The sequence below is a fragment of the Arachis stenosperma genome, chromosome 10 (assembly GCF_014773155.1).
Source record: "Arachis stenosperma cultivar V10309 chromosome 10, arast.V10309.gnm1.PFL2, whole genome shotgun sequence".
In the NCBI taxonomy this organism is placed as follows: domain Eukaryota; kingdom Viridiplantae; phylum Streptophyta; class Magnoliopsida; order Fabales; family Fabaceae; genus Arachis; species Arachis stenosperma.
In genome coordinates, this window is record NC_080386.1 from 11,852,921 (window position 1) to 11,870,814 (window position 17,894).

The 17,894-nt window shown below is 36.3% G+C and overlaps 1 protein-coding gene across 1 annotated transcript; it reads left to right on the forward strand.

Annotated features, from left to right (window-relative positions):
• The first annotated feature begins 12,565 nt into the window (after positions 1-12,565).
• Positions 12,566-17,692, forward strand: LOC130956403 (eukaryotic translation initiation factor 4B1-like). The gene is made up of 3 exons (XM_057883443.1): positions 12,566-14,004; positions 16,063-16,542; positions 17,306-17,692. Exons 1-3 carry the CDS (start codon positions 12,854-12,856, stop codon positions 17,328-17,330), a joined length of 1,656 nt encoding a protein of 551 aa, XP_057739426.1. The 5' UTR covers positions 12,566-12,853; the 3' UTR covers positions 17,331-17,692.
• The last annotated feature ends 202 nt before the right edge of the window (positions 17,693-17,894 follow it).

Consider the following 17,894-nt stretch of genomic DNA (forward strand, 5'->3'; position numbering starts at 1 on the left):
AACTTTGCATAATTATTAAAGTAATTTTCAATTCTTAAAAAATAAAGATGATTCTTCTGATAAAGTTGAATCAGATAGGGTTAGTACGTTTACTAATTGTAATGTGTTCGATTCGACGCTTCCAGTCGAATTTAGTTATGATTTCCCTTTTCTTTGTAATGAAACTAATAATGCGAGCCAGACTGCCGATTTAGTGTGTGTTTGGATTATAGTTGACAAACGGGAGTTTGCATAAAATTGATTTTGCAAACTTAATTTTGATGAAAAGTAAGTTTGTGTTAAAGTGATTTTTGTTTGGCAATCTTTATATTAAAATGGATTATAGTAAAATAAATGTTGTTTGGATTACACTACTAAAAATTACTTTTAAATAAAAAATTACTAAAATAGACATTAACTTCAATAATTTTTATATATTATCTTATCATTTTAATTTAAATATTTGAATAGATCTTATTAATTAATTTTATAATAAAATTAATATTTATATACTAAAATAAAAATAACATAAAAATTGGCAAAATATATTTTTAATTAAAACTAACAAAATATAAATTTTAGAAAGTACTAAGAATAAGAAAAAAAATTAAATATTTACCTTGGTAGTGATTAAAATAAATCAAAAAAATTTTGATGATATTTTTTATATAATATATTTTTAGTACTCTTAGTACTCTTTTTTAGTATGTTATAATTTTTTTATTATTATTATTATTCACGATTAATTTTTTGTTTAATTTACTTTACCTAATAGGATTAATAAATTATACTATAAAAAGATAATAAAAAATAATAAAAAAAATCACAATTATAAAAATGTATAATGTCAAACAAATAATTAACAAAAAATAAAAATAATAAATAATAGAAAAAGCGAGTTCATATAAACAGAAATAATAAGAATTTCATAAATAATACAATAACATGCATAAAGGATAAAGTTGGTAAAATATAAATAAAGATTGAATATTGATCGCTAAAAGCCTGTTGATGAAACGTAGAAGCTCAAAATTGTTGCTTCTTGTAAACGTGAGCTTGAATGCAAAATCACTTTTGCGTTTGTGAATAAAAAATTTACCAAACCAAAAATTGAAGCTTTCAAGAAACGATATTTTGAATCAATCTTCAATCAATCACTTAAGAATCCGTAATTGTATGCCATCGGAGGAAGGACATGGGCAGAATCCTCTCTTTCAAGATTCACGGCCTATTTTAGAGATCCAAAACTTTGCTGCTAGCTATAGCCATGGAAAATAGGTATGATCCACTAAGTTGCTTCTAAACTTGTTTTTCTCTTCCAACGTGTTTTCCAAACACACCCTTAATAGTAGAGGCTCATTGTGTAGAAAATAAAAATAGTGATGTTTTAATCAAAGATTAAGTTTCTTCTATTTCCAATGATTCTATTGATTTTACTTTTGATTGTATATATGATTTAGAAACTTTAGGGTTTGAAAAATATTCAGTCAAAGATGATGATTATTATAAAGGGTTTGAATCTCAAGATCCCTTAGAAGAAGTTAATTTGGGAACTCCCGATGATGTTTGAATTACATATATTTGTAAAGATCTTGTTGATCCTTTTTGAACTGAGCTCTTCAATCTTTTACATGATTTTAAAGATTATTTTGCGTGGGATTATCATGAGATGTCTGGTCTCGATCGTTCACTACCAGAACATCGATTAGTATTGAAACCCAATGCTCGACCTGTGAAACAAATTCCAAGATGTTTTGCTCCAGAAATCAATGTTAAAATTAAAGAAGAAATAGAACGCTTGATCAAGGCAAAATTTATTCGAAATGCTCGTTATGTAGAGTGGGTATCGAATATTGCCCCAGTGATGAAGAAAAATTAGAAATTAAGAGTATGTATCGATTTTCACGATTTAAATAATGCTACCCTAAAGGATGAATCTTTCATGCCAATTGCGGATATGTTGATTGATTCTGCAGCGGGAAATGAAATTCTTAGTTTCATGGACGATTATTCTGGATATAACCAAATTTTTATTGCGGAAGATGATGTGGCTAAAACTGCTTTCCGTTGTTCTGGGACACTAGGTACATATGAATGGATAGTTATGCCTTTTGGTTTGAAGAATGTCGGAGCAACATATCAGCGAGCAATAAATGCTATTTTCCATGAATTTATTAGGAAATTCATGGAAGTATATATCGATGACATAATGGTCAAATCGATTTCTGTAGGTCAACATATTGACCATTTAAGAAAGGCGTTCTTTACTATGAGGAATAAAGGACTAAAAATGAATCCTTTGAAATGTGCTTTTGGGGTATCGGTTGGAAATTTCTTAGGTTTTGTTGTTCATAAAAAAGGGATAGCTATCGACAAAAATAAAGCGGATGCAATATTAGCATTGCCTGCACCCTAATCAATGAAAGAAGTACAATCTTTTTTGGGTAAAGTAAATTATCTTCGAAGATTCATTTCGAATCTTTCAGATCGAACTAGAGTGTTTGCACCTTTAGTAAAATTGAAAAATGATTCACGTTTCGAATGGACCGCAGACCATCAATCGGCATTCGATTCGATTAAAACTTATTTGTCTCAAGCCTAGATTATGGCAAATGTTCGGCCCTTTGAACCTTTGAAATTATATATTGCAGCAACTGAAAATACTATAGGATGTATGTTAGCCCAAGATGATGAAAATGGGAATTAACGAGCAGTTTACTATCTTAGTCGAGTCTTAACTAACATTGAAACGAGGTATTCCCTGATTGAGAAATTGTGCTTATCTTTATATCATGCTTGTATGAAATTAAAGTGTTATATGGTGGCTAAATCTATGAAATTTATAGCACAAACCGATCTTGTAAAATATATGTTGAGTTTCCCTATGTTAAGGGAACATTTGGAGAAATGGATGTTGGCATTAACAGAATTTGATTTACAATATGTTCCAACCAAGGCTGTGAAAGGACAAGTCATTACAGACTTTCTAGTGGATAATTCGAAAGATCTGAATGACCAGGAGACAAATATAGTTGATGTGGAAATCAACTATTGGAAATTATATTTGATGGATCTAAGCATAAAGATGGTGCAGGAGTTGGAATCCTCATTATTTCACCAGAGGGTATTCCATCAGAATTCTTGTTCGAGTTAAAGTATCCTTGTTCTAATAATGTGGCCGAATATGAGGCTCTGATTTTGGGTCTTGAAATTTTAATCAACAAAGGAGCTTTAGAGGTTCAGATTTTAGGGGATTCACAATTAGTTTTAAAGCAGTTGTCAAAAGAATAAAGTGTAATAATGAGACGTTACAAAAATATTTAGTAACTGCTTGGGAATTATTAACGTCTTTTCGAAAGGTTTCCTTGGTGCATATCCCCAGAATTCATAATGAAATTGCTAACAAGTTAGCCTAAATTGCTTCGAGGTATCAGATTGGTCCGTAGACTTTGAAAAAATTATCTGGTATCCATCAAATTTTAGTACCGACAAATGAAAGAGAGGTTTTATGTATGGATAAGTGGGAGGATTCTGATTGGAGAAAGCCTATTCCTCTTTATTTAAAGGATCCTAATATTGTAGTTGATAGAAAGATAAAGTTACGAGCAATGACTTTTGTTTTATTGGCTAATGATTTTTATAAAAAAGGGATCGTTGGAAGTTTGTTAAGATGCTTAAGTCGAGAATATCATAATATTGCTTTGGGTGAAGTTCATAATGGAATATGTGGTGCTCATCAGGCAGGAAAGAAAATGAGATGGGTGTTATATCGCAATCATGTATATTGGCCATCTATGATAAAAGATTGTATCGATTATGCAAAGGCATGTCAAGAGTGTCAGAAACATGGCTCGATACAGCAGATTTCAGCGGCTGAATTACATTCGATAATAAAGCCATGGCCATTTAGAGGATGGGCTTTGGATTTAATTGGGTTGATTCACCCTCCTTCATCAAAACAGCACAAATTTATTTCAATGGCTATTGATTATTTCACGAAATGGGTTGAAGCAGTTCCTTTAGTAAAAGTTGGTCAAAGTGAGATAATTGACTTTGTCGAGGAAAATATTTTCCATCAATTTGGAAGTTCTCAAACGTTAAGTACTGACCAAGGAACTATGGTTACTGGCCAGCGAATTAAAAATTTTGTGGTTTCGAGAAACATTAATATGGTTACTTCGACTCCCTATTATGCACAGGCTAATGGGCAAGTAGAGGCAGCAAATAAGATATTGATAGGCTTGATTAAAAAGCATATCGGGAATAAGCCTCAAACATGGCATGAGACTTTAAGTCAAATATTATGGGCTTATCGAAATTCACCAAGAGGTTCGACAGGAACCTCGCCTTATAAATTGGTATATGGCCATGATGCAGTATTACCCTTGGAAATAAATTTGAATACTTTAAGAGTATCGAAACAGAATGAGTTGCCAGTCGATGATTATTGGAATGTAATGTTGATGAGTTAAACGAGTTAGATTCAGAGCGAATCCTGGCACTTGACAATGTAATTCGACAAAAAGAAAATATTGCTCGAAGTTATAATCGTCGAATTAAAGAAAAGTCTTTCAGGATAGGCGAGTTAGTTTTAAAAGTCATTTTACCGATGGAAAAGAAATCAAGATTTATAGGTAAATGGTCACATAGTTGAGAAGGTCCTTTTCAAGTAATAGGGATGTATTCTGAAAATGCCTATCAAATTAAATATATCGAGTTAGGAAAAGTGATTAATTCAATTAATGGGAAATACTTGAAACTTTTCTTTTGTTGGCAAACTTAGAAGTTCAACATATATTAAAGTTCAGAAAAGATGGAAGTTACTACAAAAATAAAAATTAGAAATAAAAAAGGAGTTCAAGATGCCAATAGTTTTGCCAGAATTGAAAGCACTTCAATCTGCTTGATCTTGTCAGCTTGAATTTTTTTAAGTTGTTTTTCATATTCTTCCCGCTCGGTGTTGATTGAGACAAGTTTCTGAATAAGAAGATGTTGCTCTTGTTGGGCTGCTGCCAGAGGTTTGGCTAGGGTGGCTCTATTTTGGCGTATGGTGGCAAGTTGTTCCTGAATTTGAGCTAACTCTGCCTTGAGTCTTGCTTCTTCTTGATCATGAAAAGCTTGAATAAAGATAGCATGGGAGATTCTCAGATCAAACTCCTCACGAGAGACTTGGATTGGTTGAGCAATTGCAAGACAATTTTCTATTTTAGATTTGGCTGTAACTTCTTCATTTTCAGTTTCTTGGAGTTGAAACTGAGATGCAACGCTCTCATTGAGAAGTTGTTTAAAATTTTGGATTGAGGCAGAATGTGGTGTGTTAGTTCGGAATTCAAAAGAGGAATTCAAGCAATCTTCCAAGAGTTTGTTGAGAATTGGGTCATTAACTCATGTGGTAGGTGGATGATCCAAGAGTTTGATGAGTGATTGAAGTTGTTCCCGAGTGTCAGGATCTAATTCGATTGGAGGCCTTGATGTAGCAGGTCTTGAGATTGCTGGTACAGGAACTAGTACTTTGTTTTCTTGGATAACTTTATTTAAAACAGAAATCAAGTCATCCAAGGTAGCACTAGTTGGAGTGGTAGGAACATTCGATGTTCCTGGTCTTGGTCTTGGAGGGGTCTGGAGTGAAGGATCAGGTTGCAACTCTGGAGAGGTCTCTAAAATCTTGGATCGAGAAAAATCTGAATTGGTGGTGTCAGCAGCTTTAGAAGTAGAATTGGAGTCTGGGACCGCTTGGTTCTCTTCAGTAAGGGCAGCTTGATCATTTGGTGAAGTTGACTCAAGTCTATGGGTTTCTTCTAGAGAGTGTTGCAAAGGACTTGCTGTTGAATCAATCACCCGTGTTGTATGAAAAACAGGTGGAAAAGTGGCTAGAATTGGCTGAGTAGCTCCTGTGAATTGAATTAAGTCATGTGATGTGGAATGTTCTTGATCCTGTTGTTGTGGCAGAATTGGTTGGTCAAGATCCCCAGCAGCTGAAGTCGAGTGGGCAACATTGATAGGCTAGAAGGTACACAATTATGAGTTTAAAATTTATTTTAAATTAAGTAAAGTATGTGTAGTGATAATTATGTTACCTGAGGAAATATGGATCTTCGTATTAGTTGAGAACCAGGGTCAGAATCGGCTGCATCTTTCGATTGGGAGGAGGCAGCAAGAGTGTCCTTGTTGGTTGGTTCACTTTCATTAGAACTTTCAGTTGATGATAGCAGTATCAACTGATAAGAAATTCAGAGTTGAGTATGGATAAGAAAATATAAGTCGAAGTGCATCCTAAGTCAAAAGGGAGAACTATAAAGAATGATTACCTTTCGAGAAGTTCTGGTAGGAGTTCTTCTACTTTTGGATGATGGTGGTCGAGCAGTTTCGGCTTTCCTTTTGTGAGTTCTTTTTGGAGAACTCTCAGCAACAGGGATAGTTCAAATTGCGGTTTGTTGAATTTCTTCTAAGGTCCGAGTGTACCAAGAGTAGTAAGCGGCCCACCATTTGAAACAGGATTTGGTAATATAGAAGCTGTGATCGTACACCATGAAATTGAAACGATCTCTGCACTGTTGATTCTTTAAGAGGCAAGAATTAAAATCCTCTCCAGTAGTCAAAGCAATGTGGCAGAAAGGATCATCATTTCGAGGTTGTGGCGTTGGGATGTCTTGAGAAAATCCCAATTGTCTGGCTGTCAAATGAGGGGTATACAGGGTAATTTTGAACCTTTCTTTCTTATGTAAAGGTAGCCCTATTGAAATTACTTGAACAGCCAGCATATTCGCCCAACTTCGATTTGCAAGTTCATTTTCTTCATTAGTATCAGGAAAGAGTAAACGATCCAGCTAAGCAGGACCGCGATTGCGACTGGTGCACGAAAATTACAATCACAATTTTGCAATTCCGCACAACTAACCAGCAAGTGCACTGGGTCGTCCAAGTAGTACCTTACGTGAGTAAGGGTCGACCCCACGGAGATTGTCGGCTTGAAGCAAGCTATGGTTATCTTGTAACTCTTAGTCAGGATATCAATAATGGTTCTTAGTTTTAATTGCGAAAAGTAAAAGAGCATGAAATAAATACTTGTTATACAGTAATAGAGAATAGGTTGGAGTTTTGGAGGTGCTCTGTCTTCTGAATCTCTGCTTTCCTACTGTCTTCTTCTTCACGCACGCAAGGTTCCTTCCATGGCAAGCTGTATATTGGTGGATCACCGTTGTCAATGGCTACCATCCGTCCTCTCAGTGAAAATGGTCCATGTACATGGCTAATCATCTGTCGGTTCTCACTTGTGTTGGAATAGGATCCAGTGATCCTTTTGCGTCTGTCATTACGCCCAACATTCGTGAGTTTGAAGCTCTTCACAGTCATCCCATCCCAGATCCTACTCGGAATACCACAGACAAGGTTTAGACTTTCTGGATCTCAAGAATACTGCCAATTGATTCCAGCTTATACCACGAAGACTCTGGATTCACGGATTGAATGCTCTGTTGTCAGGAGAGGCAGTCAAACTCATGAACCAGGAACCCAAGAGATAAACACTCAATCTAAGATAGAACGAAAGTGGTTTTCAGGCACGCGCTCATAGGTTGATAATGGTGATGAGTGTCACGGATCATCACATTCATCATGGTTAAGTGCGAATGAATATCTTAGAATAGAATCAAGCGTGATTGAATAGAAAACAGAAGTAATCGTATTAATCCATCGAGACACAGCAGAGCTCCTCACCCCCAACCATGGGGTTTAGAGACTCATTTCGTAGGAAATACAAATTCAGATGTAAAATGTCATGAGGTACTGAATGAATCTCTAAAAGTAGTTTTTATACTCAACTAGTAACCTAGGTTTACAGAAAATAGGTAAGCTAAGATAGATAGTGCAGAAATCCACTTCCGGGGCCCACTTGGTGTGTGTTTGGACTAAGCAATGAAGCTTTCACGTGTAGAGGCTATTCCTGGTGTTTAACTCCAGCTTTTGTGCCACTTTGGGCGTTTAACTCCAGCTTGTATCCTGTTTCTGGCGTTTAACGCCAGAATAGGGTAGAAAGTTGGCGTTAAACGCCAGTTTGCGTCATCACAACTTGAGCAAAGTATGGACTATTATATATTGCTGGAAAGCCCAGGATGTCTACTTTTCAACGCAATTAAGAGCGCGCCAATTGTGCTTCTGTAGCTCCAGAAAAATCATTTCGAGTGCAGGAAGGTCAGAATCCAACAGCATCCGCAGTCCTTTTTCAGCCTCTGAATCAGATTTTTGCTCAGGTTCCTCAATTTCAGCCAGAAAATACCTGAAATCACAGAAAAATACACAAACTCATAGCAAAGTCCAGAAATGTGATTTTTACATAAAAACTAATAAAAATATACTAAAAAGTAGCTAGATCCTACTAAAAACTATATGAAAATACCCCCCAAAAAGCGTATAAAATATCCGCTCATCAGCGACGTAGGAAAGGAGTAAAATTGAGTTGGTCATTTTTGAAATCTTTGCAAGAATGGAAAAGAGAGAAAACAGCCCAGAATCTATCTTCATCTGATTCGGTGTCCAGAAAATTGGGTTTGAATTCAGACAGTCAAAAACCTTCAACGTATTGCTTATCAGTACTACCACCTTCAGGTTTTGTCATGAAATTTTCAAAAATGGCACTAAGCCATAGTTGAAGAAGCCATAGAAAGCCCCCTTCACTGATTATTTTGTTGTCTCGAAGGTCACAAACAAATTGACCGAGCTCTTCGAAAATATGTCCTAGAAGAAGCTTTGCCAAATTGAGGACTTTTCCTTCGTGGAGAAGAGTAGCTAAAGGAAGGTAGAGTTTTGACATTTGGATACTTCGAGAACAGAATAGGATTACATTTAACCAATAAAACAGGAAGACAACATGTTCATTTTCAGTGATTTTTGTACCTTCTGCACCCATGTTGTGGGTGATAAAGTCACTGTAAGAGTTGGTTAAAACCACATTGTATTGATGCATGGACTGCATGTCAAGGGTACAATCTGGTGAATTGATTGGAAGCCCTATAATAGCAGGCACATCAAGAAGAGACATTTCGATCATTCCACAAGGAAGGTGGAAGTTGTTAGTTGTTCTATTCCAGAAACAAGTCACGACTCCAATCATCCAAGGGTATGTGGTAAGTGAGAAGTGGGAGAGCCTTAGTAGTTCATGGATTCCTAAAGCTTTCCAGTCAGCACTTTTAGTAGGTTCAAGACGTTGATACCAAGCTGTAAAATCGTATCCTCGAGGATTAATCTTTGAGTTGTCCCTGAAGAATTTTTAGTTGATAAAATGAGAGATGTTAAAGGATTGATTTATCAGTAAATCTTCTCCTACAGCACTTGGGAAGAAAGAGAGTTTTTTTATTCGCCTTCTCCAGATATTCAATCAGTCCAAGAAAGCAGTGTGTATCGGCACCGATTGTAAAGGGGATTAGAATTCTGGTGTCATTAGTTTGCAAATGAAAATCGTCAATGACTTCATCATTGACTTGATTGAGAATGCGAAGAACCGGTGGAGATGGCGGTACTATTTTGGGGCCTTTACCCTTATCTTGGGTGACAACTTGAGAGGAAGAGCCAGCCATTATAAAAAAGAGTAAAAGAGAATAAAGGTTGATGATTTTGTAAAGAGTTTCTTGATATAGAGAAAACTCAGAAAATGATAAGGTTCAAGAAATTTGAACAAAGGAGAGAGTGGTAGATTTAAAGTATCACTGTAGCCGTTACTGTAGAAGGAATGCGAATAGAGGTAACTTCGTGGGGAAGATAAAATGATAGAAAGAGAAAGCATAGATCTCGGGAGACGTATCGAGTGGATCAGTAGTAATCGGGAGTTTAAATAACAATTATTACTGATTTGAAAAACTGACGTCTTTTGGATTAAGTGCCTTATTCTTCAATAATGTTATCGAAGGCAATCACATTAATCCAAGGGGGCAATTTATTGATCGAAAATATTTTCGATAAGAGTGAGTTGAATCGAGATAAGTCAAGTGCGGTTTCTCGAGAAGACACGCATATGAGTATGAAGTTGGAAGTAATCAACGTTGATTTGGGTTTCGATTGTTTTGTTGATCGAGTAAGCTAAATCGAGTAGAAGACTTGATTCGGGAAATTGAGTAAGGCCTTCGAAGAGTTGGTCGAATAGTTGTGGAAGCGGGAAGGTTAGTGGCTTCTATCACACGAGGAAAACATGGGGAATATCTACAATCACGCAGCGGGAACAGTTACCAAAAGGGATTACATTTCAAATTTGTAATTTTATTTAATTGTAATTAATTGTAACTTAATTGTTCGTTATGTAAGATAGCCTATAAATACTAGGAAGTGTTAGAGAATAAGGGTTGGAACTTTTACTCAGAAAAAAACACTCTAGCACTCTCACATCCCAGAAAATTCCTGAGTTTGCATTCGAATTACATTTTCTGTAGGGTTCCTTCCACCTTCTCCTTTCTTTCAATTTATTTTTCTGTAAATTTAACATTTCAATTAATCTTATTTACTAAGTGTTCTCTACTTTCTCTGTTTAATTTATCCTTCTACATTTTATTGTTTATGCTAAGAATCCTTTAATTTAATTAAAGGTATTTTTATTGTTTTCTTTCAATTCTGATGCAAACCTTTTTATTTACCATATATTTAGTTTTCGAAAACTTTAATTACTAAGTTTTATTTGTCAATTTATGAATTTTCTTTATCTTTATTTTTAATATTTGTCTAATCGAAGACATTTTGATGCACTTCTAGAAAATTAGTACTCGCACAGAGGAGTAGGTTTCGCTCCCAGACCACTAGATATCGAACCACCATCGATTTGCTAAAAATTGACAAAACAAATACACTCAAATATCTTCGTGTTACACCCAAATATCTTCGTGTTATATCCAAATTTGCTGTAAATACAGAAAAATATTTTTTTAAATGTAGAACTTTTACATTATATTCAATTCAAACCATCAACGATGAAACATTATTCACCTACAGAATCATAAATTACTAACAAAAAAATTAACTAGAGTCAAATCATACCTCAGTCACTTGATTGGATTCAAAACAATAATCAATTTTATTTTGATTCAATTGACAATTTGAACTTGAATTATTCATTATCTTCAACAACGAGATAATTGATGATGGAGGAGAAGGAGAAAAAGGAACAAGGAGAAAAAATTCTAATGAAAAAAGAAGGAAAAAGAAGAGGAGGAGGAGAAGGAAGTGATATTGATGACGACGATAACGAAAGAAAAAAAAATAACAAAGAAGAAGAACGTGTAGTAACGGCACGAAAAAAATGTGTGTGCGTGAATATAAATAACTTGTATAGACTTATATAAAAAAATAATTTATATATAGAGAATAATTATTCTCTAACCATCAAATACAATAATAAATTTTAGAGTTAATTACCAATTATGCCCCCGAATTTGTAAAACGATGACATAAATAATCCTAATATTTGATTACGACAATCATACCCTCAAAAAAGTTAAAAATGCTACAAATCTGCCCATCCGTAAGGAGAACCCTTCTCCGTTTAACGGAGCTTGGTGATGTGGCAAACGGAATTCCAACGTGGCCTCCGTAAAGGGCTTCAATCCCTTTCTCCCTTATATAGAATTGAGAGAGAACGTTTTCTGTGGAAGTTATGTATGAATTTTTTGCTTTATTTGTCCCCCATTGACAATTGAGCTTAATGAATGATTTTTGTGTTGGGCAGACGAAGAACACTGGGTGCCGTTATTTTCAGTGGATGAACGAAACGAATGAGGAATCTGCTGGGGTGGAGGAATGCTCTAAGAATGGCACAGTAATATGCAATGCATGTGGGGTCTTGAAAGGGAGGTTTACCAGTGTTGAAACTGAGACGACACACAGAGATCGAAAGATGTTGATAGAGCAGATGAAGAGAGTTGAATTGCTTCTGTGTTTCATTCCAGGTGGACTTGCAATGGTTAGGGTTTTGCTTTCTGCTGAAATTAGGAAAAACGTTCTCTCTCAATTCTATACAAGGGAGAAAATGGATTGAAGCCCTTTACCGAGGCCACGTTGAAATTCCGTTTGCCACATCACCAAACTCCGTTTAATGGAGATGGGTTCTCCTCACAGATGAACAGATTTATAGCATTTTTAATTTTTTCGATGATATGATTGTCGTTATCAAATATAGGATTATTTATATCAGCATTTTACAAATTCGAGGACATAATTAGTAATTTACTCTAAATTTTAATTCTAATACTTTTTTATCAAACACTACCATAAAATTTTAGTCTCTATTCTTATAAATTTTAATATTTTATATCTTTACTTTTTAAAAATACTAAAAAAAATTAAAATTTTTATTCGATATTAAAATTTTATGAACAAACTTCCGACCATCAAACATAGTAGTGAACCTCAATATTTTAATTTGAGTCTCATTACCTCAAAACAAATATAGTCAAATAATACTTGTAAAACCACTCTCCGCTCTCGGACACTTGTGAAAGGCATCGACCAATACAAACCTCTCTTTTAAGACGCGTGGTTTAACTTAAATATACGCGCGTGAGGCTATTGCCCTCCCGAGAACAGAAGCCCCTGACAAACACATTACACATTACACATTACACATTACACATACATACATACATGACACAGCACACAACACACAACACACAACACATACAACACAACGTTCCATTTTTCTCATTCCGTTTCCCAGCGAACTGTATCTCTAACCTCTCATCAACTTCTTCTTATTCTTCTCGTCTTCGCTTTCGCATGTTCTCGGAGCTCCGGCTCCATCAACGGAGCCCCGAATAACCATTAAACTATACCTGTTTCTATTTCTCTTTTCTCTTTCTATCTCTGTCTATTGTTATTGAGCTTGCCTTCCGATCGCAAAATGTCAACAAGAAGGAGTAACATAGGCGCGTGGGCCGCCGATGCTGAGCGAGCAGAGGAGGAGGAGCAGGAGGCTGCGGCCGCCGCGGCCATTGCCGGAGGTAGTGGAGACGCCGGATCGTTTGACTTCCCGAGCCTGAAGGAGGCCGTGAGCACCAAGCCCAAGAAGAAGAAGATGTCGCTCATGGAGTTCAACAACTCCGCCGGCAGCGGTGGTGGTGGCGGGGGATTCGCGAGGGAGCAGAGGGGCTTAACGCCAGACGAGATGCTCCGCCTCCCGACAGGGCCTAAGGAACGCTCCGCCGAGGAAATGCAGTACGGCCGCGGGTTTTCTAACTACGGAGGCGGCCGCTCTGTCCCGCCGCCTGGCCGAGGTCTGGACCGTAACGACGGCGACGGTTCCTGGGGCGGAGGGAGGAGATCCTATGGCGATTTCGATGAAGAGCGCAGGGGCGGTCCTCGTTCTAGGGTTTCGGATTTCGATCAACCTTCGAGAGCGGACGAGGTGGACAATTGGGCTTCGTTGAAGAAACCAGTTCCGGCATTCGATTCCGGTCGACAAAACCGGTACGGCTCTCTCGGCGGTGGCGGTGGCAGTAGTGGTGGCAATGGAGATGGCGGTGTTGGTGGTTCTAGGGCGGATGAGGTGGATAATTGGACGGCTGGTAAGAAGTCTCTTCCTGTTAGATCTTCCACGTTTGGTTCTGGTTTCCGCGATTCAGGTCCAGAGCCTGATCGCTGGACACGTGGCAAGCGTGACACACGTGACTTACGTGACAGCGATCGGGAGCGGCCGATATTGGTGCTGGACCCGCCGCAAGGCAACGGTTCCGTGAACGAAATGGAGGCAGTGGTGAAGACGAACAAGCCGAACCCTTTTGGCGCAGCGAGGCCAAGGGAGGAGGTTTTGGCGGAAAAGGGATTGGATTGGAAGAAGCTCGATTCGGAGATTGAATCAAAGAGGCCTATAAGTGCACACTCCAGCAGGCCCTCCAGCGCGCAATCGAGTTGCTCCGAGGGGCCTGCCGGATTGCAGGTGAAGCCGAAGGTGAATCCCTTTGGGGATGCCAAGCCTAGGGAGGTTTTGCTGGAGGAGAAGGGAATGGATTGGAAGAAGATTGATCTTGAATTGGAGCATCGCCGTTTTGATAGGTCTGTCATGCTGTTTTGTTTGTTTGTGCATGTTTTTGATAGTGATATTGTTTTGTTACCATTTGAGCGTTATGAATTTATGATGCATTGTTGCGATAACACGTGAATTTCCTTTTGCTGGCTACAAGTCTTGGCTTGGGCTGTATCCATAGTTGCTACAGTCCTTCTACATATGATTTGATTAGTGAATTCACAGTAGGCGATTTAATTGGTTGTCCCAGCTATTTGAATATAACACTGATCACATTGACTGAGTTGTGCTTGTATAACATGACTTCCACTTATGTAAATTCCTTTATGCAAATTGATGTTTAACAATTAACAGTTGACATGTCAATGCTGGTCCTGTCATTCAATTTGTTGGAATGACTACCTTTGTTCTCTTCTTCAAGATTGTCTTCCTTTTATAGTTCTGTTGATGGATGTTTTGGTGCTCTGTTTTTCATGTCAGAAGCTAGTTACTGTTTCTTGGTACAAAAATATGAGTTTTTGAGAGGGCAGTATAGCATATCTATATAGCAGTCCTGTCCTAGTAGGATAACATGTAATAGTTGATATCTTTCTTGTCATTTTCTTTTGAGTTGTTTATCTCAAGATTAAGGGTTGAAATCGTGGAATTAAATGCTGCCGACATTACATCATTTAGGTGCGGACCTTTGCCGGACCTGCTTAATATAGAATGCTTGCTGCCTTTTTTATTATTCTTCTGGTTTAAGCTTTCTGGTTTTGTTTCATTCATGTCATAAAGTTACTCATTATGTTTTAAAAGTGTTTAGTTTATATTTGAAGCAGGAAAATTTATATACAAAAGTTTCTATTGATATTTTTCCTATGATTTATGATTCAAAACTTGAAAAGTGACTCATGCTACAATTCACAAATTGGTAACTATGAGTGAAGCAATTGAAGTTGATGATTCTATGCCATTGGAAACTAATTGGAACAATATACGAATGAGGGTTTCGTTATTCGCGTAGTGAGAGGTTTCATTTTGTATAGTGTACTTTGTTTAGGGAAAGTAGTCTGTTGCTATTTACATATTGGCAAAGGAAGTAGTTAATGTATCTCCTAATTAGTTTTGCAAGAGCCAGTTGTATATGTGAAAATGTATAGGTGGTTATGCAAATAAGGTAATAGTTTAATGTTATACAAATTGTAAGTTAAATGCGGTTTCAAGTTGTTGGGTTTTTAAACACTAGTGGTGTTAGATCTTTTTGCAGCCTTGTTATCTTAGGTAGCGTTTGTTTTGAGATACTGGGACGAAGGGAGATTGGGATTCAATTTCATGTTTGTTGGCTCAGAAATTGGTACTAAAATTTCAATCTCTGTTTTTAAATTTTCAGTACCTTCAAAAAGTGAGGACACAGGAGACTGAAATTTTTTGGAATGGAGACTGAAACTTTAATAACATTTTATACCTAAAATACTCCTATTTTAATTAATTAATTCCAACTTTACCCCTTATGCAAATTAAATTAGAGTTTCATTCTTATTTTAATCTCTGTCTCCCACCTTATACTAAACACAATACTGAGTCTTATTTCAATCTCTGTCTCCCCGTCTCTGTCTCTCTTCCAAACGCTTCCTTATTGACTAAATCAGTTGAAGTAAGTTGTTGTTTCACTTATTTTGGCGATGGACTGCCTACTTAGTTGTTAAGATAAATTCCTGTCATTTTTTCTTTTCCCCTCTTATTTTTTTTTTCTTCTGCCTTCACTCAGTTTCTAAATAGGTGTGATTCTTGCTAGCCTGTTCAGTAGTCTAGTACTCTAATTAATGTGAATTATGCAATATGCGACAAGATTGTTTACTTTTGGTTCACATTGTCAAGAATATGAATGGCTGTTGTTCTAGACTGAATTGACTTGGAAAAATAGAAAAAAAAATGTATGTTTGGAATGTAGGATTGCTTATAATTTTAGTAAATTTATTAACTTTTTTAAAGACGTGATAAATGTTTCTTGTCCTTATTATAATTATACAGTTTATGTTCTAATTTTTGTGATTTTTCTGATCTTTTTGCACATTGTCTTCTTAATTTCTGATGGGACATTTCAGGCCAGAAACAACAGAGGAAAAATTGCTGAAAGAAGAAATTGATAACTTGAAGAAGGAACTTGGGAAAGAGTCTGAAGCAAATTCAAATAAGATTTCTGGTGATGAAGTAGACACAACCAATAAAGAATCAATGTTACTCCAGAAAGAAAGGGAGCTGGAAATTCTTACCCGTGATTTAGATAACAAAATTCGATTTGGGCAAAAAGCCATTGAAGGTCCAGGCTCGGCAATAGGAAGGACTACTGGTTTTCCTGATAGACCGCTTTCTCAATCTGGCTCGTTTGAGGATTCTAGAAGTGTTGATTCTGCAGACAGACCTCGATCCCGTGGCACAGGAGATATGTGGGCACGTTCTAATGAGGGCAGAGGACCGTTACGTTCTAACGAGGACAGAAGACCATTACGTTCTAACGAGGACAGAAGACCATTTCAAGGTAGCAGGGACAGAGGATGGTTTCAGAATAGCAGAGACTTAGATAGGTGAGATTACTCTGTGCATTGTCTCATATTTTATCTCTCCATTCTTGCCCCTCCTGGTAAAAATTTGCTTGTTCCTTCTGCAATTTATGCCTGATGGTAGAAGCTAAATTTGATTTTCATCAAACTTTGATGTAAAAGGCTCTTCTTACACTATTCATACGATTAACACTATTCATACACCAAACGGTTGATGTTAATAAAGAAAATGCTGTTGTTTGTTAAGAAAATGCTGGTATAAAAAATAATAATTATAATAAAGGGTGTAGATGTAGTGGGATTGTTAAAATAGTCAGATAAAAAATAAATTTAATGCTAGGAACTACCCCTATATTTTCAGCATAGTGTGACATTTACTTTGGATCAAGCTTAAACCCAACACATTCCCTTCCTGCCGTTTGTTTTGTTCCATTTTTCTTTTTGGCTGGCAGGTTTGTTTTGAATGCATTTGGTCTAATTGATAGGTATTGCAGAACTGAAATATCTTGTGGGCAATCTGCATATTACCGTTTCTTTACATAGGAAATTGATCCTCTAATGTTTCTTGTTGACATGTGTAACTCTACAACTTTCAACAAGATCCCATCCATTTAAAGCCTCTGTACACTATATTTATGAAGAATTCTTGATTACTTTATTAAATTATACAGAGAGTTGACAATGGCTTCAATTCAATTTTGTTTATTCTAACCTTTTATTCTTACTAAATTATTTCACTTTTGGTCTGAGAAGTCATTTTAGAATGCTGTTATTTGTTTAATTACAGGTCCAGGTCAAAAGAGAGGTGGTGAAGGGAGTTTTGTGTTGATGAGAGTTATCTTCAACTTTTGATAACACGAGAATCTAATACTATTTTGTTTTATCTTTTCTAATAGTTTTGTTCATTCACTCCAGGAATTGGAGCAAGAATCATTTGGTACTGGTACTAGAACTCCTGCCTTATCTATTGTTCCTTCTGGAAACATTGTAAATTTATTTATTCAGTAATTTTTAGGAGCCTGTAGTTTCATTAGGATCAAATTTCTTATTAAAAATTATTATGGAACTCGGTGATTAAATGTGATATTTTTCCGAGTCTTGTATCAAGACAATATCTGCCGGAGTGATTTTCTGACGCAACTAATCATTCAAAATGCAAGTGGTTTGGTTTCAATATTTCTCAATTCTCATGATGCGATCTGTGAGTTGCTGTGATGCAATGATGTATTCAACTTGAATTTTTACTGTTGTTGAAAGACACAATTTGGGAAATACCAGTACTTATACTTCATTCCTATAACTGATAAATCATGTGAATTAGTTACCTTTATTCATTTACTTTTTGTAATCTTTATTTGTACACCTCTACCTTATAT

Excerpts from the sequence above, each read along its gene's own strand:
- LOC130956403 (XM_057883443.1), top strand. The coding sequence starts at position 12,854 with ATGTCAACAAGAAGGAGTAACATAGGCGCGTGGGCCGCCGATGCTGAG. Across the intron at positions 14,005-16,062 it reads GAGCATCGCCGTTTTGATAG|GCCAGAAACAACAGAGGAAA; the intron begins GTCTGTCATGCT and ends GGGACATTTCAG. Across the intron at positions 16,543-17,305 it reads AATAGCAGAGACTTAGATAG|GTCCAGGTCAAAAGAGAGGT; the intron begins GTGAGATTACTC and ends GTTTAATTACAG.